The sequence below is a fragment of the Carya illinoinensis genome, chromosome 14, assembly GCF_018687715.1.
Source record: "Carya illinoinensis cultivar Pawnee chromosome 14, C.illinoinensisPawnee_v1, whole genome shotgun sequence".
Taxonomy (NCBI): Eukaryota; Viridiplantae; Streptophyta; class Magnoliopsida; order Fagales; family Juglandaceae; genus Carya; species Carya illinoinensis.
Window position 1 is genome coordinate 11,134,182 of NC_056765.1, and position 19,443 is coordinate 11,153,624.

General features: G+C 42.1%; 1 protein-coding gene across 1 annotated transcript; it reads right to left on the minus strand.

The window, feature by feature from the left end:
* Window positions 1-15,464: 15,464 nt before the first annotated feature.
* Window positions 15,465-18,220, minus strand: LOC122293560. Its single transcript, XM_043102115.1, has 4 exons — window positions 18,038-18,220; window positions 17,150-17,992; window positions 15,948-17,045; window positions 15,465-15,896 (listed from the first exon to the last, which is right to left on the minus strand). Exons 1-4 carry the CDS (start codon window positions 18,218-18,220, stop codon window positions 15,465-15,467), a joined length of 2,556 nt encoding a protein of 851 aa, XP_042958049.1.
* Window positions 18,221-19,443: the final 1,223 nt, after the last annotated feature.

Below are 19,443 nucleotides of genomic sequence, written 5' to 3' on the forward strand. Positions count from 1 at the left end.
GCTGCTAGAATTATTTAAAGAGGCTCTCTCACAGGATAATGTAGTACCTTATAATTTTTATAAAGCAAAGAAATTAAAAGCGAGAGCTAGGATTTGATTATAATATCATCCATATATGTAAGAATGATTGTGTTCTCTTCCGGAAAGAATATGCAGAATCTGATTCATGTCCAATGTGTCATGAGTCAAGGTGGACATCGGATAAGCGTAATGTATCCCATAAAGTATTAAGACATTTTTCGTTGATTTCTTGACTTCAAATATTGTTTACTTCCCGGATGACTGCAAAAGATATGACTTGGCATCACATAGAAAGAGTAAAAAATGATCATGAGCACTTCTCATAGTACTTGGCCTGTCATATTAATGTCATATAATTTGCCACCATGGAAGTCTATAAAGGATCCTTATTTTATGATGACTCTACTGATCCCAATGCCAAGGTCACAAGGAAATGAAATAGACGTATACCTACAGCCAATGATGGCAAAATTAAAAGAGTTGTGGGAGCAGGGTGTCAGTACATATAATGCGGCCTTGTCATGAGAATTCAATATGCATGTTGCAATACTGTGGACAATAAATGATTTTCTGGTATATGGGAACTTGTCTGGGTGGAGCACAAGAGGTAAAATGGCTTGTCCTGTGTGTAACAAAGATATACAGTCTCAGTGGTTAATAAATGGACATAAATTATGTTTCATGGGACACCGTCAATATTTAACTCATGATCATAGATGGCGTTTAAATAGAGCAATGTTTAATGGAAAGGTTGATCATAGGTCATCACCGCCAAAGTACTCTGGTGGTGATATTCTCGCACAATTAGAAGATGTTCCAGAAAATAGATTTGGGAAGGATGCAAGAGCTTGGAAGAGAAAATGACAAGAAGTGGAATTGAATTAGACCAAAAAAAGTATTTTGTTTGACTTGCTATACTGGTCTATCTTGACACTGCACTACAATATATACATTATGCACATTGAAAAAATATATGTGAGAATATTTTGCGCAATTTGATGTTAATAAAAGGGAAGACGAAAGATACAACTAACTCTCATAAAGATTTAAAGAAGTTGGGGATACGACCAGAGTTGCATTTACAAGCTAATGGGTCATTAGCCTATATGCAACGTTTGTGCACAAAACTAGGGGGATTTTTTAGGGACATTTGTGGTAGATCGTTGAAAGTTGATGCACTGATAAAAATGGAAGTTGATATCGCAGTGATATTGTGTAAACATGAACATGCGTAGTGAACATTTATAACTATTTCGCACGGATGGTGTAACTGACATAGAAAAGAAGCATGAAGAGGAATTCACCTCGTGGTTTGAACATATGGTATTATTCTAAAAATAAATTTAGTGGTATCTATAAACTTCATACGACTATACTATACTTTTTTCTATTGATATATGATATAACTAAATATATTTATTGATATAGATTCAATTGAAATATGTTGAAAATTCTGGTGAAATCTCATCAGAATTGTATGCATTGGCATGTTAGGTAGGCCATCCAATACTCAGGATGTTTGGTGCGTGGATATAAATTTCACACGTGTGACAGAGAATGATATAGAAAAACTCAAAATTTTAGAGTCGTAGTGGAAGGAAGTCGTGGGATGATAACATTGACTTTTACGGAGTTGTAGAAGATATCATAGCATTAAAGTACGTTGGAGGATATATGGTCTGGTTGTTTAAATGTACTTGGTGGGATGTATCAAATCCTAGGTTGGGAATATATAACGATGAATATTTTGTCAGTGTGAATACATCTCGCACATGGTATGAGGACGATCCTTTCATTTTCACTTGCCAAGCGAATTAAGTCTTTCATTTAGATGATCCAGAGTACAGGAACCCATGGCGAGTGGTGGACAAGTTTGCATAAAAAAATGTATATGATTACATTCCAAAGGCAGACGAACCACTTGAAGAATTTGATAGTCCAACAAAATGAAGAAGCATATCAAGAAAACGAACTAGTTATCAATGTATTTGTTTATCTAAGCCAATATGACATGGTCCCATTGTGTAGAGAAGACGTTGAACCAAAAGTAATTAAGGGTGAAATTTCAGAAGAACATGAATCAATTGAAGTGTCTAATGAGAATGAGGGCGACTAGTCTAGCAAAACTGATAGTGAATGAATCTAATATTTGTATAATTATATAATCTTATAAATATCTGCAACGTTTGTACATACTATATATAATTTATTACAATTTTAAACATATATGCTTCTCAAATGCAAAGCAACGCGTGCACCATCTCCATCCATTATCGATTTCCCATGTGGTTCACCTACCATCAATAGTGGGCCAACATTAATAGTTTCAGAATAAGATATTTTATCGAATTAAATAACAAACTTAATGCTCGATTTAAGTAATTTATATTATTAAAATAAATAAATTTAGTAAAAATATGTGGTTTAATTATTGTATATATAGCTGTTGTAAGCCAGCGTCGAGGTTGATGTACTACATGGGATGTATACATAGAGAAAGTAAGAAAAGTCGATAAAATTAAAGTTGATATTCCTAATGATCACATTGGCGGCTCTGGGGATTCGGCAGTTTAGCTTGCTTCTTATGTTGGTACCCTTACTGACACGTATGCATCGATGTCTACATCCTCTTGGGCTAAAGTTTCCCAAGATGTGAAAGACCATATCAAAAAATGTTGCCTGGTAATGAGCTACATCCTAAGAAACTAAGAATAACATGTTGATTTAAAGTTAGTTTGTATTTATACTAATTGTTTATAATTTACGAAAGGACGAGTTTGAACTTAATTTTGGCAAGTTAGACGGTTGAGGAGCTGATGTCGAATGCATTCCGGAAGTACAAAGGTCGATGCCATGCACACTATCAGAAGTTCAGTACTACGATAGATGTGTGGCAAAATCCATTCCAAGCAATGCCACCAAATGAATGGGAGATGGTTTGTGATATGTCTAAAGATCCTACTTATCAGGTAATTTCATTGCTATCTTTTTTTAATAGTATATGATAGATGTATTAAACATATAGTTATAATATTTTTTTAGCAACAGAGTACTGTGAACAAAGCAAATAGATCAAATTTAACTATACACCATCATAAGAGTTCTCCATCTTTTCATCGTTTGTCTAAAATAATGGTCAGTTATTTTACTCCCCGTTAAATATTAAGATATACATTTTTCTAATTTAAGTTCTAATCTAGATTTCTCTTTTACAGCAAGAAGAAAGTCCTACTGACTATGATCTAACCCAATTGTATGCTAAAAAACATAAAAATTGTGATGGTGGTTGGACTAGTCCCGAAGCAGAGACAAATTATGTAAGTTAAAGTTTATTTAATTAAAGTCTAATACAGTAATTTTATTACTTATATTAATATATTATGCCCTTTTTTTGTAGGACAATATCTCTTAAGGAAGTTATTGCAGATTCATCTGATGAATCATCTGTCAATGATGCTCAGATCCTTTCTCAAGTTCTTGGATCATGTTTTTGATATTTGAGGGGTTTAGGACGTTGTGTGAAGTCATCCTTGACATCGTTATCCTGTTCTAAAACTAGACTAAATGACGACAAGATTAAAGCATTAGAGGAAACAACACTTGAGATAGAACGTTTGAGGTCCAAGTAAAATGAATTGCTGGCCCGATTAGATCAAGTAACAGATTTTGAGACGAAATTAGAAGAGAATGTGCAGAAGAGGCTGTAGTTGAATAACCAAAAAATGTTTGAACAATGGCAGTCAATGATGTCTAAAACTCTATGCCACTATCACAATCTTAAAATTTATTTTTTCTTTAATTGTCTTTCAATTATGATGTTCCAAAACATTTGAACAATTGTGATGTTTGAATTAAAATTTGTGCAATATTAGTATGATCTTTTTTTAATAAATTACGTTCCGTAAGATTAATAACATTCGAATAGTAAATAACTTGTTCAAACGGTCAGTTACAATTTATAAATCCATTTGAACAAAAAAAATACCCATTTGAACAAAAACTAACCCATTCGAACGACAACCAAGTAACATAGTCCGTATGACGGTTCGAACAATATTAATGTTCAAAACTTTGTTCAAACTAATAGAATTTCTGAAAATAAAAAGTTTGTTCGAATGACCAAAATTTATGTTTGAACACAAATCATTTGAAAAATTTATTCGTTCAAACATATAAAATCTATTCGAACATGATCAAATATGGCCATTAGTTCGAATAAAAAATTCTTATAGTTTGAACAGTACTTTTCGGTTCGAATGGGTAGGTTTCCATTCGAATGGTTTATTAAGACGAAAGTAATTTGTCTCCAAATAAAAAAACCCGTTCAAATAGTTTTGACTGGGTTAGCCTAATTTCGTCCAAAAAAATTATTGTTTGAGATGAAATTCACTTTTCATCTCCAAATACATTTTGAGACGGCCTTTTCTAGACAAAATAGAGACGAAATTTTTTCATCTCCAAAACTTTTTAGGGACGAATTTTGGAGACAAAATGATTTGTATAAAAAAAAGCCAAACTCTTGTAGTGAGAATATTTGATTTTTTTAGAAGTCTATGTGGTCTAAGTAGGAGATTGTTAGAATTATTTAAATTGATGGACCTACATAGATTATGAATCTAAGTTTGTACAATTGTCAAATATAAGATTTGGGTAATGTCTGTAAGGCCTAATAAATGTGATCAATAAAAGGATATAATTGGGCTATTGACACATCTTTAGAAGCCCATGATTTTGGTTTGATAATGAGTATGAAGTGGTACAGGCTCAATTCATGTGTAGAGACCTATTAAAGACCCATGAAATTCTTTTATTTTATTATGGGCAAAATTGAGATTTGGGTATTATATATAAGTTATGGTCCCTATTCCATATTCATCTTTTTGACTCTACACATTCCATTGCTGTGAGTTTTTCCAGTGAGTGAATCTTGGATGTGAAAGACCATATCGCTATGCTCTTATGTCCAATGGCTGCAGGTACAGTCCCTTGGCTAGATTTCTACACAGATTTGAGAAGTAGTCTTAGTGATTTTAGATTTATACATATCCAACAAAATGTTCATAGGGAAGCTTATTACCAGAAGGTGTAAGCTGTAAATGGCCTAGTTTACAGTAGATTCTAATTCAAGATTAATTAAAATGATATAATTTATGGCAAAGCTATATCTGCTTATCTATAATTACCTCTTTTGGATGCTGAGATGAGATAAAAAATTTGTGAATGATATTGAAATAGTTCATGAATAATAGTAAAAGTGTTTGAGTTAAGATATTTTATTAGATTTTGAGAAAGGAGATAAAAAATAAATATAAAAATATTATTAAGTTAAAATATTAATTGTTAGAATATACTTTTTTAATATTATTTTTATTTTGAAATTTGTAAAGTTGAATTATTTTTTGTGTTTTGTTTTAAAATTTGAAAAATTGTAATGATTAAGTAATGTTTAAATGAAAAAGTTGAAAATTTGAAATTAAAAATGTTTATATTTAAATGATGTATGTTGTGATGACCCGCTTTTGAGTGTATTTTCGCTGAAATAATTGTTTTTATTTTAATTAATATATCAGTTATTTATTTTAAATTATTTGCGTTTTAAAATTTGTTTTTAATTTAATTTAATTTAATTGATGTTGTGTTTTATTTCTTTTAGTTGTTTTGTGGTTTTAATATCTTTTTGGCGGTTTAGTTTTGTTTTCCGGATGAGGATTAGATCTCCTATTTTCCCTACACTTCTTTTCTTTTTTCCTTTCTTTTTCTTTTTCCTCTTTCTTTTTTCCTTCTTCTTTTCTTTTTCCTTTCTTTTTCTTTTTTTCTTTTTTCTTTTTCTCTCTTCTCTCTCCCCGCGTTCGGACCCCCCCGAGCTCTCTCTCTCTCCTCCCTCTCCCTCACGCCGGCGTCCCTTCCACAGCCCAGACCGCCACCGTCCGGCCACCGTTCGGCCCCCCACCGGTCCCATTCTCTTCCCCTCCCTCCGGTGCACCACCCCACCCAAGCTCACCCCCAACCGGCCGGCCATTTGGCCGGAAAAAGCCCAACAAAGCCGCACGGTTTTGGCTCCGATCCGCCGCCGTCGCTCCACCTCCGGCCACCATTTCTTCACCACTTCATCATCGACTCCTTGCCGTCCTAACCCACCCGTTTCCGGCCTCCAACGACCACCGGAGCAGCTCCTACGAGCTTGTTTTTCGATTTGGGTATTTCGGCCATTTTCCGGCGATTCCGCCGCCACCCACGGCCAACCACCACTTCCAATAGCTTCACAACCATCCCTAGACCACCCCCTATCAATCTCGTGTCCTAGTTTGTCCCCGTTCAAAAGTGGTTTTTTTCAAACCCACGGCCACAGTGAATTTTCACTGTGACGTTGCTTTTCCGGCGCCGTTTGCGACGCCGCTTGTTTTCTAAAATTGCCATATAGCGCTGTAAGTATTTTCCAAACCCTATTTTCAGATTTTAATATATATTGCTCATTCAATTATTTACTGTTGTTGGTTGTTGATTCCGGACTGAATCCGAGGAGTTTTGGGGGTCGGATGGATGGAGGACGGAGTTGCCTGTTTATTTGATTTATGATTGTTGGATTATTTTATTATGCATTGATATGGCATTACATGGTGCATGCACGTGTGTTTTTGTTTATGTGTGAAAAGCCTGTGTATTGGCGTGAGTGGTTTTGCGGGTGCGTGTGTATCACGAGCCCAAGCCGGGATGGGTTATTATCTCGGTGGAGCTCCTCTGGTCACTCGGGAGCGGAATAAACTGAGTGATGTCCCCTGAGTTGTCGAGAGCGATGACGGGAGCGGGGCTAGGGGATGCTTGGCTACGAACGCGTCGGGCGCGGAACCGGGCATCGCCCTACTCACCGACTCCGTGGCCCTTCGCTGGCGAGGGCTAGAGGATGCTTGGCTACGCACGCGCGGGGCGCGGAACTGGGCATCGCTTGTTGGGTGTCGCACGCGCGGTGGTACTCTGCGGTGTGGCACTGGAGCCAGGGTGTGCGGATGAACCCTAGGGGAGGTCATGGTGCACGCGGTTAAAATTGGTTAATGGTTTGTAAGGCCAAATGGGACTTTTGGCGTGGGCCAGATGGATTTCTGGCGAGATATTGGGCCGGATGGACTTCTGGCGAGATATTGGGCCAAATGGACTTTTGGCGGCCAAATGTGACTTTTGGCGTGTTTTTCGGAAAGGATATGTTTTTGGGCCAAATGAGTTTTTGGCGTGTGTGGAAAACTGGTGTTTTACGGGCTTTGTGCATTGGGCATGTTTCATGCATCTTGTTTGAGTTTTATGTGTTTTTATCTGGTAGTGTTTGGGTTTTACTTACCTGCGGTACCATTTGTGGTTCCGTAGCTTTTGGTGCAGAGTTAGAGGACGAAGAGGAGGAGGCTGAGCCCGAGGATGCGGCTCCGCCGGGTTGCTGATGCTATCTTTTATATTTGTTAAAACTGTATTTGTGTTTTGTAATATTTTATCTATGTAGGTTTTAAACAGCTTGTATTACGTTAAGAAAAATTCTGGTACTTAGTTATGACTTTCGTTATCCGCTGCGTGTTTCTCTGTACACATCTGTTGCCTTGCACACACTCGGCACCCGTCGATGGGATGGTGACCCGGGTTGTCACCATCCGGACGTCTCAATTTCCCCGTATTCGGGCGTGGGGATTTGGGGGCGTCACAGGTGGTATCAGAGCGGTTTGGCTCTGGGTAAAACCACATGTCCCGTAGGCAGTACCAGAATGCTTTTTAAAGTTGTGTTTTAAAAAATTATGTTAAGTACAGTTGTTTTGTTTGTTTGTATTTATTTGGTTATGTTTTTGCAAGCTGGTTTCTTTTGTTTCTTGCTGTGTGGTGTTGGTTTTTGTTTTTGTTGGTTTTATGATGGTTTTATTTGTTTTCTTAAAGGAGGGTCAAGAGTGGTGTTGTGACAGGAAAATGGGGAGACCAGGGAGACCAAGGAAAAATACTCAGGAGCCACGGGACAATACCTCCAGGGATGACTCCATAGCCGAAGCAATTCGGCAGATGACGGAGTTTATGCAACAGAGTGCGAGGTCTCAACAGGCAGGGCCTTGGCCACCACAAGGACCTTGGCCACCACAAGGGGGTCCTTGGCCACCATCAGGAGGGCCTTGGCCACCATCAGGAGGGCCTTATCCACCGTCAGGAGAGCCTTGTCCGCAACAAGGAGGGTATTGGCCATAATCAGGAGGTCCTTGGCCATATCAGGGAGGGCCTTGGATGTATCCAGGAGGGTCCAGTAGCATGGTGCAAGCCGGATGCACCTATGAGCGCTTCTTGGCTCATAGGACTCCACACTTCACGAGAAATGAGGATCCACTTCAGGCTGGAAAATGGATCAAAGATCTGGAGAAGACTTTTGAGGTGTGTGGGTGCACTGAGGCACAGCAAGTACTTTACGCCAGCTATCTCTTGCAAGGTACCGCTTCTGATTGGTGGGATACCAAGAGGGTGCTGTTGGAATCTGAACTGGGATCTTTCGCTGCGGTGACCTGGCAGCGTTTCAAGAAGGAGTTCGACGACCGCTTCTTTCCTGCATCGGTAAGGAAGCAAAAGGCAAGAGAGTTCTCCAATCTGGTCCAAGGGGGCGCGACAGTGGAGCTGTACGCCCGGAGGTTCATAGAACTTGAGCGGTTTGCTCCTCACCTTGTCGCCACTGAGGAGATGCGAGCAGATCATTTCCAGGAGGGGCTGCGTCATGACATACGCCGTATGGTGGTCAGCCATCGGATATCCACTTTTCAGGAGTTAGTGGATGTGGCCACCCTTATAGAGCGGGAAAATAATCTGAGTATGGGCTCCCCTCCAGGGCAAAAGAGGCGGAGTTTTTCTGGTGAAGGAAGCAGCTCGGGTTTGCCTCAGAAGTTTGTTCAGCGGACCGGAACTCGACCTCAAGCATCCTCAAGTGTTCGCATGGGAGGACGTATGCCTGTTTGTGGAGCTTGTAATAGAGCTCATGAGGGCGAGTGTCGGACGAGTAGCGGACCCCAGTGTTATCGGTGCGGCCAAGTGGGACATATTGCTCGGGATTGCCCTGTCAGAGCTCAAGGAAGCCGTGGAGGTAGACACGGCGGAAGAACCAACCCGAGACAAGCAGTGCAAGCCCGGGTTTATGCTGTCACACCCGGAGAGGTGGATGATGAGGCACCAGCGACCCATGATGCTGGAGTAATCACAGGAAGAGTCCGTTTGTATGAGTTTTATGCTTGTACTTTGTTTGATTCCGGTGCTTCACGGTCGTTTGTATCTTCCACGTTTGCTCGGGTGAGTAACTTGGTCACGGAACCGTTGCCGAAGGCTATGGTAGTGGCTCTACCCGATGGTGAGATGGTATGGTGTTCCAAGATTGCTTTGGGATGCCCGTTAAATTTTGAGGGAAGATTCTTGGATGCTGATTTGGTGGTGTTCAAGCTGTTGGGTTTTGATATCATCCTCGGGATGGATTGGCTATACCGATATTCTGCGAGTATTAATTGCAGAAGTCGGATAATTAGCTTTCAGCTTCCAGATGGTAATTGTCTGGAATTTGTGGGGAGTAGATTAAAGGAGAAACCGATAATTATATCGGCGATTCAGGCAAGACGAGAGATTGCATGGGGAGCGGATGCATTCTTGGTGCAGATGGTGTCCACGCCGTCTGAGAAGAAGTCTTTGGCAGACATTCCAGTTGTGGAAGAGTTCCCCGATGTATTTGTGGATGACTTGCCCGGACTACCCCCTGTTCGGGAGATGGAGTTTGTTATAGACTTGGAACCTGGAGCAGCTCCTGTGCATAAAGCTCCTTATCGCATTGCACCGGCTGAATTGAAAGAGTTGAAGACTCAGTTGCAAGAACTGGTAGAGAAGAGATTTATTCAGCCTAGTACGTCGCCGTGGGGTGCACCAGTTTTATTTGTTAAGAAGAAAGATGGAACCCTCCGTATGTGCATTGACTATCGGGAATTGAATAAGGTGACCATGAAAAATAAATACCCTCTCTCGCGGATTGATGATTTGTTTGACCAGCTTTAAGGAGCAGCCGTGTTCTCTAAGATTGATCTGAGGTCGGGATACTACCAGCTGAGAATCAGAGACCAGGATGTGCCTAAAACTGCTTTCAGGTCGAGGTATGGGCATTATGAATTTAAGGTGATGCCGTTTGGGTTAGCTAATGCCCCTGCAGCGTTCATGGATTTGATGAATCGAGTGTTTTGACCTTATCTGGATTCCTTTGTGGTAGTATTTATTGATGATATACTGATTTATTCCCGAGATGTTGAAGAGCATGTGTATCATCTTAGTCTGGTACTTGAGAGATTGAGAGAACACCAGCTATACGCCAAGCTCAGCAAGTGTGAATTCTGGTTAGAAGAAGTTAAATTCCTTGGGCATGTAATTTCCCGGGGCGGAGTGGCAGTTGATCCTAGTAAGGTAGAAGCCATATTGTCATGGCAGCGCCCGACAACCGTGCGCGAGGTCAGGAGTTTCTTGGGGCTCGCCGGATACTACCGAAGATTTGTAGAGGGTTTTGCTCGCCTATCCGGACCTCTCACAGCTTTGACTCGGAAGAATACAGAATTTGTTTGGTCAGAGAAATGTGAGAGAAGCTTCCAGGAATTGAAGAACAGGTTGACAACGGCACCAGTGTTAGCACTCCTAGAACCGCATAAGCCATTCGTAGTCTTCAGTGATGCGTCTAAGTTCGGTTTGGGTTGTGTCCTTATGCAGGAAGGACGGGTTGTAGCCTATGCATCTCGTCAGCTTAAGGACCATGAGAAGAATTATCCGACGCACGATCTAGAATTGGCTGCGATTGTTTTTGCACTCAAGATCTGGCGGCATTTCTTGTATGGGGAAGCTTGCGAGGTATTTACCGATCACAAGAGCTTGAAGCATTTGTTTTCCCAGAAAAATCTGAATATGAGGCAAAGGCGTTGGCTGGAGCTAATCAGTGACTATCAGTGTGAGATCAAGTACCACCCGGGGAAGGCTAATATAGTTGCTGATGCTTTGAGCCGGAAGTCTCATTTGGAAGATGAAGCCGAGCCGTCAGAATTGGAATCGTTGCTTTGTGGGATGAGAAGGCTCCTTATAGAAAGTTCGCAGCAAGTAGAGATTTTGTCTTCAGTTCTTGATATTCGGGTAACTGATTTTGAAGAATTGAAAGCTCTCCAAAGAAAGGATCCGAAGCTGCTGAACATCAGGAAAAGAGTCCGAAAATCTCGAGGGCCGTTGCTCTATAGCATGGATAATGATGGGATACTTCGGTTCCGAGATCGCAGAGTGGTCCCAAAGGACTCAGATTTCAAAGAACGGATCATGGCGGAAGCTCATGCGGCCCCGTATTCAGTTCATCCCGGCAGTACAAAGATGTATCGAGACTTGAAGAAAAATTACTGGTGGGATGGAATGAAGAAGGACGTTGCCTTATATGTGGAGAAATGCCACACGTGCCGTCAGGTAAAGGCCGAGCATCAGAGACCTGCAGGTATGCTCCAACCCCTCCCAATTCCTGAGTGGAAATGGGATGATATCACGATGGACTTCGTAGTGGGTTTGCCGAGAACGCCTAGTGGGAAGAATTCTGTTTGGGTGATCGTGGACCGGTTAACGAAGAGTGCTCATTTTCTGCCTGTTAACAACACCGACTCTTTGGGTAAGTTGACCCGTTTGTATGTCAAGGAGATAGTGCGGCTACACGGCATACCAAAGAGTATAGTGTCGGATCGAGACCCGAGGTTCACATCATAGTTCTGGAAGAGTTTGCAGGCAGCTTTGGGTACTAAGTTGAAGTTCAGTACTGCTTATCACCCGCAGACAGACGGCCAGTCAGAGCGCACCATTCAGACCCTGGAAGACATGTTGCGAGCATGTGTCCTGGAATTCCAAGGGAGTTGGGAAAATCATTTGCCGCTCATTGAGTTTGCCTACAATAACAGCTACCATGTGACCATTCAGATGGCTCCCTATGAAGCTCTTTATGGGAGAAAGTGTAGGTCACCCTTGTGTTGGGATGAAGTTGGGGAGAGTAGGATAATTGGACCCAAAATAATTCAATAAATGCAAAGCCAAGTCCGGATCATCAGAGACAAAATGGCGGCAGCTCAGAGTTGCCAGAAAAGCTACGTTGACACCCGGAGGAGAGAGTTGTCTTTTGAAGTTGGTGATTGGGTTTATCTTAAAGTCTCTCCCATGAGAGGTGTTAAGCGTTTTGGTAAGAAAAGGAAACTAGATCCGAGGTACGTCGGCCCTTTTCAGATTCTGGAGAGAGTAGGGTCCGTCGCCTATAGGGTTGCTTTGCCAGATTATTTTGGGGATGTTCATGATGTCTTCCACGTATCATCCCTGAAGAAGAGCTTTGGACAGCAAGAGCCTCGCTTCGTCGACCCAGCAGGTATTCAGTTGCAACCGGATCTCACTTACGAAGTTGTTCCGTCGCAGATTTTGGATTGGAAGGAGCAACAGTTGAGGTCCAAGATGATACCTTTAGTTAAAGTGGCTTGGGGAGATCCGTTAGCTCAAGACTTCTCTTGCGAGCGAGCAGCGGACATGAGGGAGCAGTACCCGTATTTGTTCGAATGATGAAGGTATGTATTTTAATCTTGATCTCAGTTGGTTTATGAGCGTTTATGTGGCTTGCTTTAAGTTGGTGGTTGATTTGCAATTTCGAGGACGAAATTGTTTTTAAGGAGGGGAGGATGTGATGACCCGCTTTTGAGTGTATTTTCGCTGAAATAATTGTTTTTATTTTAATTAATATATCAGTTATTTATTTTAAATTATTTGCGTTTTAAAATTTGTTTTTAATTTAATTTAATTTAATTGATGTTGTGTTTTATTTCGTTTAGTTTTGTTTTCCGGATGAGGATTAGATCTCCTCTTTTCCCTACACTTCTTTTCTTTTTTCCTTTCTTTTTCTTTTTCCTCTTTCTTTTTTCCTTCTTCTTTTCTTTTTCCTTTCTTTTTCTTTTTTTCTTTTTTCTTTTTCTCTCTTATCTCTCCCCGCGTTCGGACCCCCCCGAGCTCTCTCTCTCTCTCTCTCTCCTCCCTCTCCCTCACGCCGGCGTCCCTTCCACAGCCCAGACCGCCGCCGTCCGGCCACCGTTCAGCCCCCCACCGGTCCCATTCTCTTCCCCTCCCTCCGGTGCACCACCCCACCCAAGCTCACCCCCAACCGGTCGGCCATTTCGCTGGAAAAAGCCCAACAAAGCCGCACGGTTTTGGCTCCGATCCGCCGCCGTCGCTCCACCTCCGGCCACCATTTCTTCACCACTTCATCACCGACTCCTTGCCGTCCTAACCCACCCATTTCCGGCCTCCAACGACCACCGGAGCAGCTCCTACGAGCTTGTTTTTAGATTTGGGTATTTCAGCCATTTTCCGGCGATTCCGCCGCCACCCACGGCCAACCACCACTTCCAATAGCTTCACAACCATCCCTAGACCACCCCCTATCAATCTCGTGTCCTAGTTTGTCCCCGTTCAAAAGTGGGTTTTTTCAAACCCACGGCCACAGAGAATTTTCACTGTGACGTTGCTTTTCCGGCGCCGTTTGCGATGCCGCTTGTTTTCTAAAATCGCCATATAGCGCTGTAAGTATTTTCCAAACCCTATTTTCAGATTTTAATATATATTGCTCATTCAATTATTTACTGTTGTTGGTTGTTGATTCCGGACTGAGTCCGAGGAGTTTCGGGGGTCGGATGGATGGAGGACGGAGTTGCCTGTTTATTTGATTTATGATTGTTGGATTATTTTATTATGCATTGATATGGCATTACATGGTGCATGCACGTGTGTTTTTGTTTATGTGTGAAAAGCCTGTGTATTGGCGTGAGTGGTTTTGCGGGTGCGTGTGTATCACGAGCCCAAGTCGGGATGGGTTATTATCTCGGTGGAGCTCCTCTGGTCACTCGGGAGCGGAATAAACTGAGTGATGTCCCCTGAGTTGTCGAGAGCGATGACGGGAGCGGGGCTAGGGTATGCTTGGCGACGAACGCGCCGGGCGCGGAACCGGGCATCGCCCTACTCACTGACTCCGTGGCCCTTCGCTGGCGAGGGCTAGAGGATGCTTGGCTACGCACGCGCGGGGCGCGGAACTGGGCATCGCTTGTTGGGTGTCGCACGCGCGGTGGTACTCTGCGGTGTGGCACTGGAGCCAGGGTGTGCGGATGACCCCTAGGGGAGGTCATGGTGCACGCGGTTAAAATTGGTTAATGGTTTGTAAGGCCAAATGGGACTTTTGGCGTGGGCCAGATGGACTTCTGGCGAGATATTGGGCCGGATGGACTTCTGGCGAGATATTGGGCCAAATGGACATTTGGCGGCCAAATGTGACTTTTGGCGGCCAAATGTGACTTTTGGCGTGTTTTTCGGAAAGGATATGTTTTTAGGCCAAATGAGTTTTTGGCGTGTGTGGAAAACTGGTGTTTTACGGGCTTTGTGCATTGGGCATGTTTCATGCATCTTGTTTGAGTTTTATGTGTTTTTATCTGGTAGTGTTTGGGTTTTACTTACCTGCGGTACCATTTGTGGTTCCGTAGCTTTTGGTGCAGAGTTAGAGGACGAAGAGGAGGAGGCTGAGCCCGAGGATGCGGCTTCGCCGGGTTGCTGATGCTATCTTTTATATTTGTTAAAACTGTATTTGTGTTTTGTAATATTTTATCTATGTACGTTTTAAACAGCTTGTATTACGTTAAGAAAAATTCTGGTACTTAGTTATGACTTTCGTTATCCGCTGCGTGTTTCTCTGTACACATCTGTTGCCTTGCACACACTCGGCACCCGTCGATGGGATGGTGACCCGGGTTGTCACCATCCGGACGTCTCAATTTCCCCGTGTTCAGGCGTGGGGATTTGGGGGCGTCACATATGTGAAAGAAATAAAATAGGCCGATGGGATGAGATAAAATAAGATGATATAAAATGGGTTAAGATAGCAATCCATATGAAGTCGAAGTCTCTCTCTCTCTCTCTCTCTCTCTCTCTCTCTCTCTCTCTCTCGTTTTAATTTTATTTATTTTTATTTAAAGGAAAACACCTTGCGCAGTGACTATTTAGAAATGGAAAAGTCTATATGCAGTCTATCTTTGCAGTCGGCACACAATCGCCTAACAGCTTGGTCCCACTTTTTATTTTTTAACTCTCACTTTCACTTTATCTCTCTTTCTTTTTCCTAGCAAATGAGTTGCTCTTTCTCTCACCCATCTCTTTATCTTTGTTCTGCACTTTGTTGGTGGACCTTAATCCAAACCTTCTGCATATTTCAAAGAACCAAAGTCATTCCCAAAAAGCTTCCTATGCTGCTCGCCGCACACCATTTTCTTAGTGAATTTAGCCAATCCAAATTCTGAAACTACTAGAGAGTTGAAGGAGATTGCCTGGGATGTTATAATTTTTTTTTATTTTTTTTGAGAAAATAGGAACTTCATATAGATATTTCAACGTAAAAGGTTACAAATGCATTGAGGGTAATCCACTACAAGAACAGACTCCTTACTAAGATCTAAAGAGCTCTTAGCTAGGCTATGTGCCACTGCATTTACTTGCCTAGGTACATGTCGAAATGACCAGGTTCGGTAAGAAGCTAAGAGTTTCTTTATGTCAAGAAAGATCAGGCCAGCAGTACTCCAATCGTTAGCTGAATTGGTGATCCCGTTAACCAGCAGTTTTGAGTCACCTTCAAATATGACATTGTGGAGACCAATCTCGAGACCAAGCTGTATAGCTCGCAGGGCGGCTAAGGCTTCTCCCAGAAGAGGATCCGGGAAGGAGTTTCTGGGACTTCTAAGGGTGGTTGTAACAAGACCATCCCAATCTCTGACGGCCACTCCAATTCCCACCCTGCAGTTCACTCTGTCAATAGCTGAATCCTAATTTATTTTGTAGAAATTGGTAGGGGGCTTTCACCACTTGATTGGTACACGGGTTGAGAGGGATTGCTCCTGTGGTTGACTATTAAGCTCCTCCAGTTCACTCTTCATTGTGGAGACTATCTTTGAGATCTGTAAAGGGCAGGTGAAGCTAGACTCGAAAATGAATTTGTTCCTCCTATGCCACAACTCAGTGGCTGTGAGAACTAGTTCAACATGTTCCTTAGTAGGGAGTAGGGAGAGGTGGTCTGTGAGCAATTCATGGAAAGGTTGTTCCTCTGTCCTGCACTTTTGAAGTCTTTTCGAGCTATGGCTCCAAACATCCTGAGCTGCTCTGCATGACCAAAGTACATGAGCTGTGGTCTCTGGAAAGGAGTGACAGATAGGGCATAGAGGAGATTCAATGATCTTCCTTCTATACAAATTGGCTCTAGTGGGAAGGATGTCCTTAGCTGCCCTCCATAGGAACATTTTGACTTTGTTTGGCACTTTAAGCTTCCATAATAGTTTCCAAAGAACCCCGTGGTTAGAAAGTCGAGAGCCTTGCCTACTCTTGCTGTCATTTATAGAAACTTGGAGGTGGTAAGCTGATTTCACTGAAAACATGCCGTTTGTGGTGCACCTCCAAGAAAGTCTATCATTGTTATTGCAAGGACTAACATGTAACTTGGATATAATTGCTGCCTCCTTAGGAAAGAAAATACTCTGTATGAGAGGTAGATTCCAGGAAAGAGTATCTTGATCTATTAGTAAGTTCACTGTAGCATCTATGTTGAGAGTCTTGGGAGGGGACTGAACTTTGAAAGAAGTAGGGGTGGGCAACCAACAGTCTGACCAAATTCTCACTGAGTTGCCATTTCCTATCTTCCAATGGAGGCCTCCAGCTAACAGTGGTCTAGGTGTTGTTATACTTTTCCACACAAAAGAATCAACCCTTCTGACTCTTGCAGACAGAAAATCACTTGAGGGAAAGTATTTGGCTTTAAGAACTCGGGAAGCTAGAGATTGGGTGTTGATGAGGAGCCTCCACCCTTGCTTGGCTAGCATGGCTTTATTGAAGTATTCAAAATCTCTGAATCCCAGACCCCCTTCTTGCTTGCCCTTACCAATGCCTTTCCAACTAAGCGAGTGCATTTTAGACTCTGGTTTCTTATCCCCAACCAGAAAGATTGCATCAGCTTATTAATGTTTCTCAGTATTCCTTTGGGAATTAGGAAAATTCCCATGCAATATGTGGGAATGAATTGAATAACTGACTTCAGCAAGACTTCTTTCCCGGCTGAGGACAAAAGGTTTGTTTTCCAACTGCTCATTTGAGCTTTGACTCTGTCCAGGATGGGAGTGAAAGCTCTGCCCTTATTCTTGCCCACATAAGAAGGTAGTCCCAAGTACTTTTCAAAAGGGCCCGATGCTTTTCTCCCAGCCAAGTTCAGTATGGAATTTTGGGCTACTTGGCTTGTATTCTTGCTTAAATAAATTGAGGATTTATCCAAGTTGAGTCTCTGACTAGAGCTTGCTGTATAAGAATTGAGGATGAGTTGAAGATTGGTCCACTCCTGTTGATGTGCCTTGTAGAAGACAAGACTATTGTCTGCAAAAAATAAGTGATTGACTGTTAAAGAGCCTTTAAATAGAGGGAAACCCGAAATTGAGCCCTGTTGTTCAGCCAAGTTCAGTGCCAAGCAGAGGACTTTTGAGCACAAAATGAATAAGTATGGGGAAAGGGGGTCTCCTTGGTGAATTCCTCTTGAAGGTTTGAAGGTTGGTTGAGGGATGCCATTGACAAGGATTGAGTAAGTCACTGTTCCTATACACTGCATGATCAGATCAGTCCACTCTCTATCAAAGCCCATCTGCTGAAGCACTTGATGAATGAAGCACCACTCTAGTCTGTCATAGGCCTTGCTAATATCAAGCTTGAGGGCCATGTAAGCTTCTTTGTGATTCTTCCTTCTATTTTGCATTGAGTGCAGGAGTTCATAAGCCACTATAGTGTTGTCTGAGATCATTCTTCCTAGAATAAAAGCACTTTGGTTGTCTGAGATTAGTTTTGGCAAGATGGACTTTAATCTGTTTGCAAGGACCTTAGCTATGATCTTTTAGTACATATTACAAAGGCTAATAGGCTTATAATCAGTGACCTTCAGAGGGGAGTTCTTCTTTGGAATAAGGGTTATGAAGGTGTGATTGATAGCTTGAAAACCAGATTTTGTGTTCAGGTGCTCTAGTACTGCAGCTATTACATCATTGCCAACCATGAGCCAGTGACTTTGGAAGAAGATTGCTGGAAAGCCATCTGGGCCAGGTGAACCCAATGGATTCATATCATGGATAGCCAGCTCAATCTCCTTCTGGAGTATGCCTTAGTGAGGGAGAGGTTCATTTCAGGGGTGACTTTGGCATTGAGGGCTTCCATTATAGAGTTGGGAACATTGGGATTGGATGATGTGAAAAGGTCCATAAAAACATCTTGGAATTCAGTCCCTATACCCTCAGGTGATGTCAAAACCTTGCCCTCCTTAGTTGGAGTTTCTGGATTATGTTCTTTTGTTTTCTAACAGAGGCACATTTATGGAAGTACTTGGTGTTCCTGTCACCATCTTGGAGCCATCTTTGTTTAGCTCTTTGATGCCACTTCAGGTCAGCTTGCTCTAGGGAAGAATCCAACTCCTTCTGTAAAGAATGGATTAGAGTGTTATCCAAGCCAGTGTTGGAAGCTTGCAGGGTTATCAAGAGTTCACTCTTGTGGGTTACTTTCTGATGGCGAACTTTTGTAGAGATGTTATTCCACTCTCTCAATTGGAATCTACATCTTTCGAGAACCCTTCTTGTGATATCTACCCTTGAACTAGTTTTGAGTGGGCCTTGCCAGGCCCTTTTAATCACTGCCACACACTCCTCTTGCTTAGCCCAAGAGGCCTCATGCCTGAAGATTTTTTTGTGGGTGCAAGGGGTAAACTCAGAAGCCTTGCTTGAGATATAGAGAGGGTTATGATTAGAACATATAGTGGGTAAAATGGTGACTGAATTTGAGTCAAATAAATCATGCCACACACAGTTTACTAGTCCCCTATCCAATCTTTCCTTAGTAAAATTTATTCCTTCTCGATTGTTGCACCAGGTGAATTGAGAGCCCACATAACCAAGATCTCCAAGATTACATTCTGCAAGGGATTGTCTGAAGTCTTCCATCTGTTTGAAAGGCCTGGGAAGACTACCCCATTTTTCACCATGAGAGGTGATTTCATTAAAGTCTCCCATGCACAGCCAGGGAGTGTTTTGATCAACTTTTAGATGTCTAAGACGGGCCCAACTTTCTTTTCTTCTTGTTGTTATAGGGTGACCATAGAATCCAGTGACGATGAGGTGATTTGGAAAATCATGGACTTGGACTTGAAGAGATATATGACTGAGGGAATAAGAAACCAGATTAGCTTAAGTTTGATGCTTCCAAAAGAAGGCTAGGCCTCCACTTTGTCCAATGCATTCCACAATAAAACTACAGTCATAGCCTAGTTTATTTCTAATGGTTTCCATTTTTTCTCTT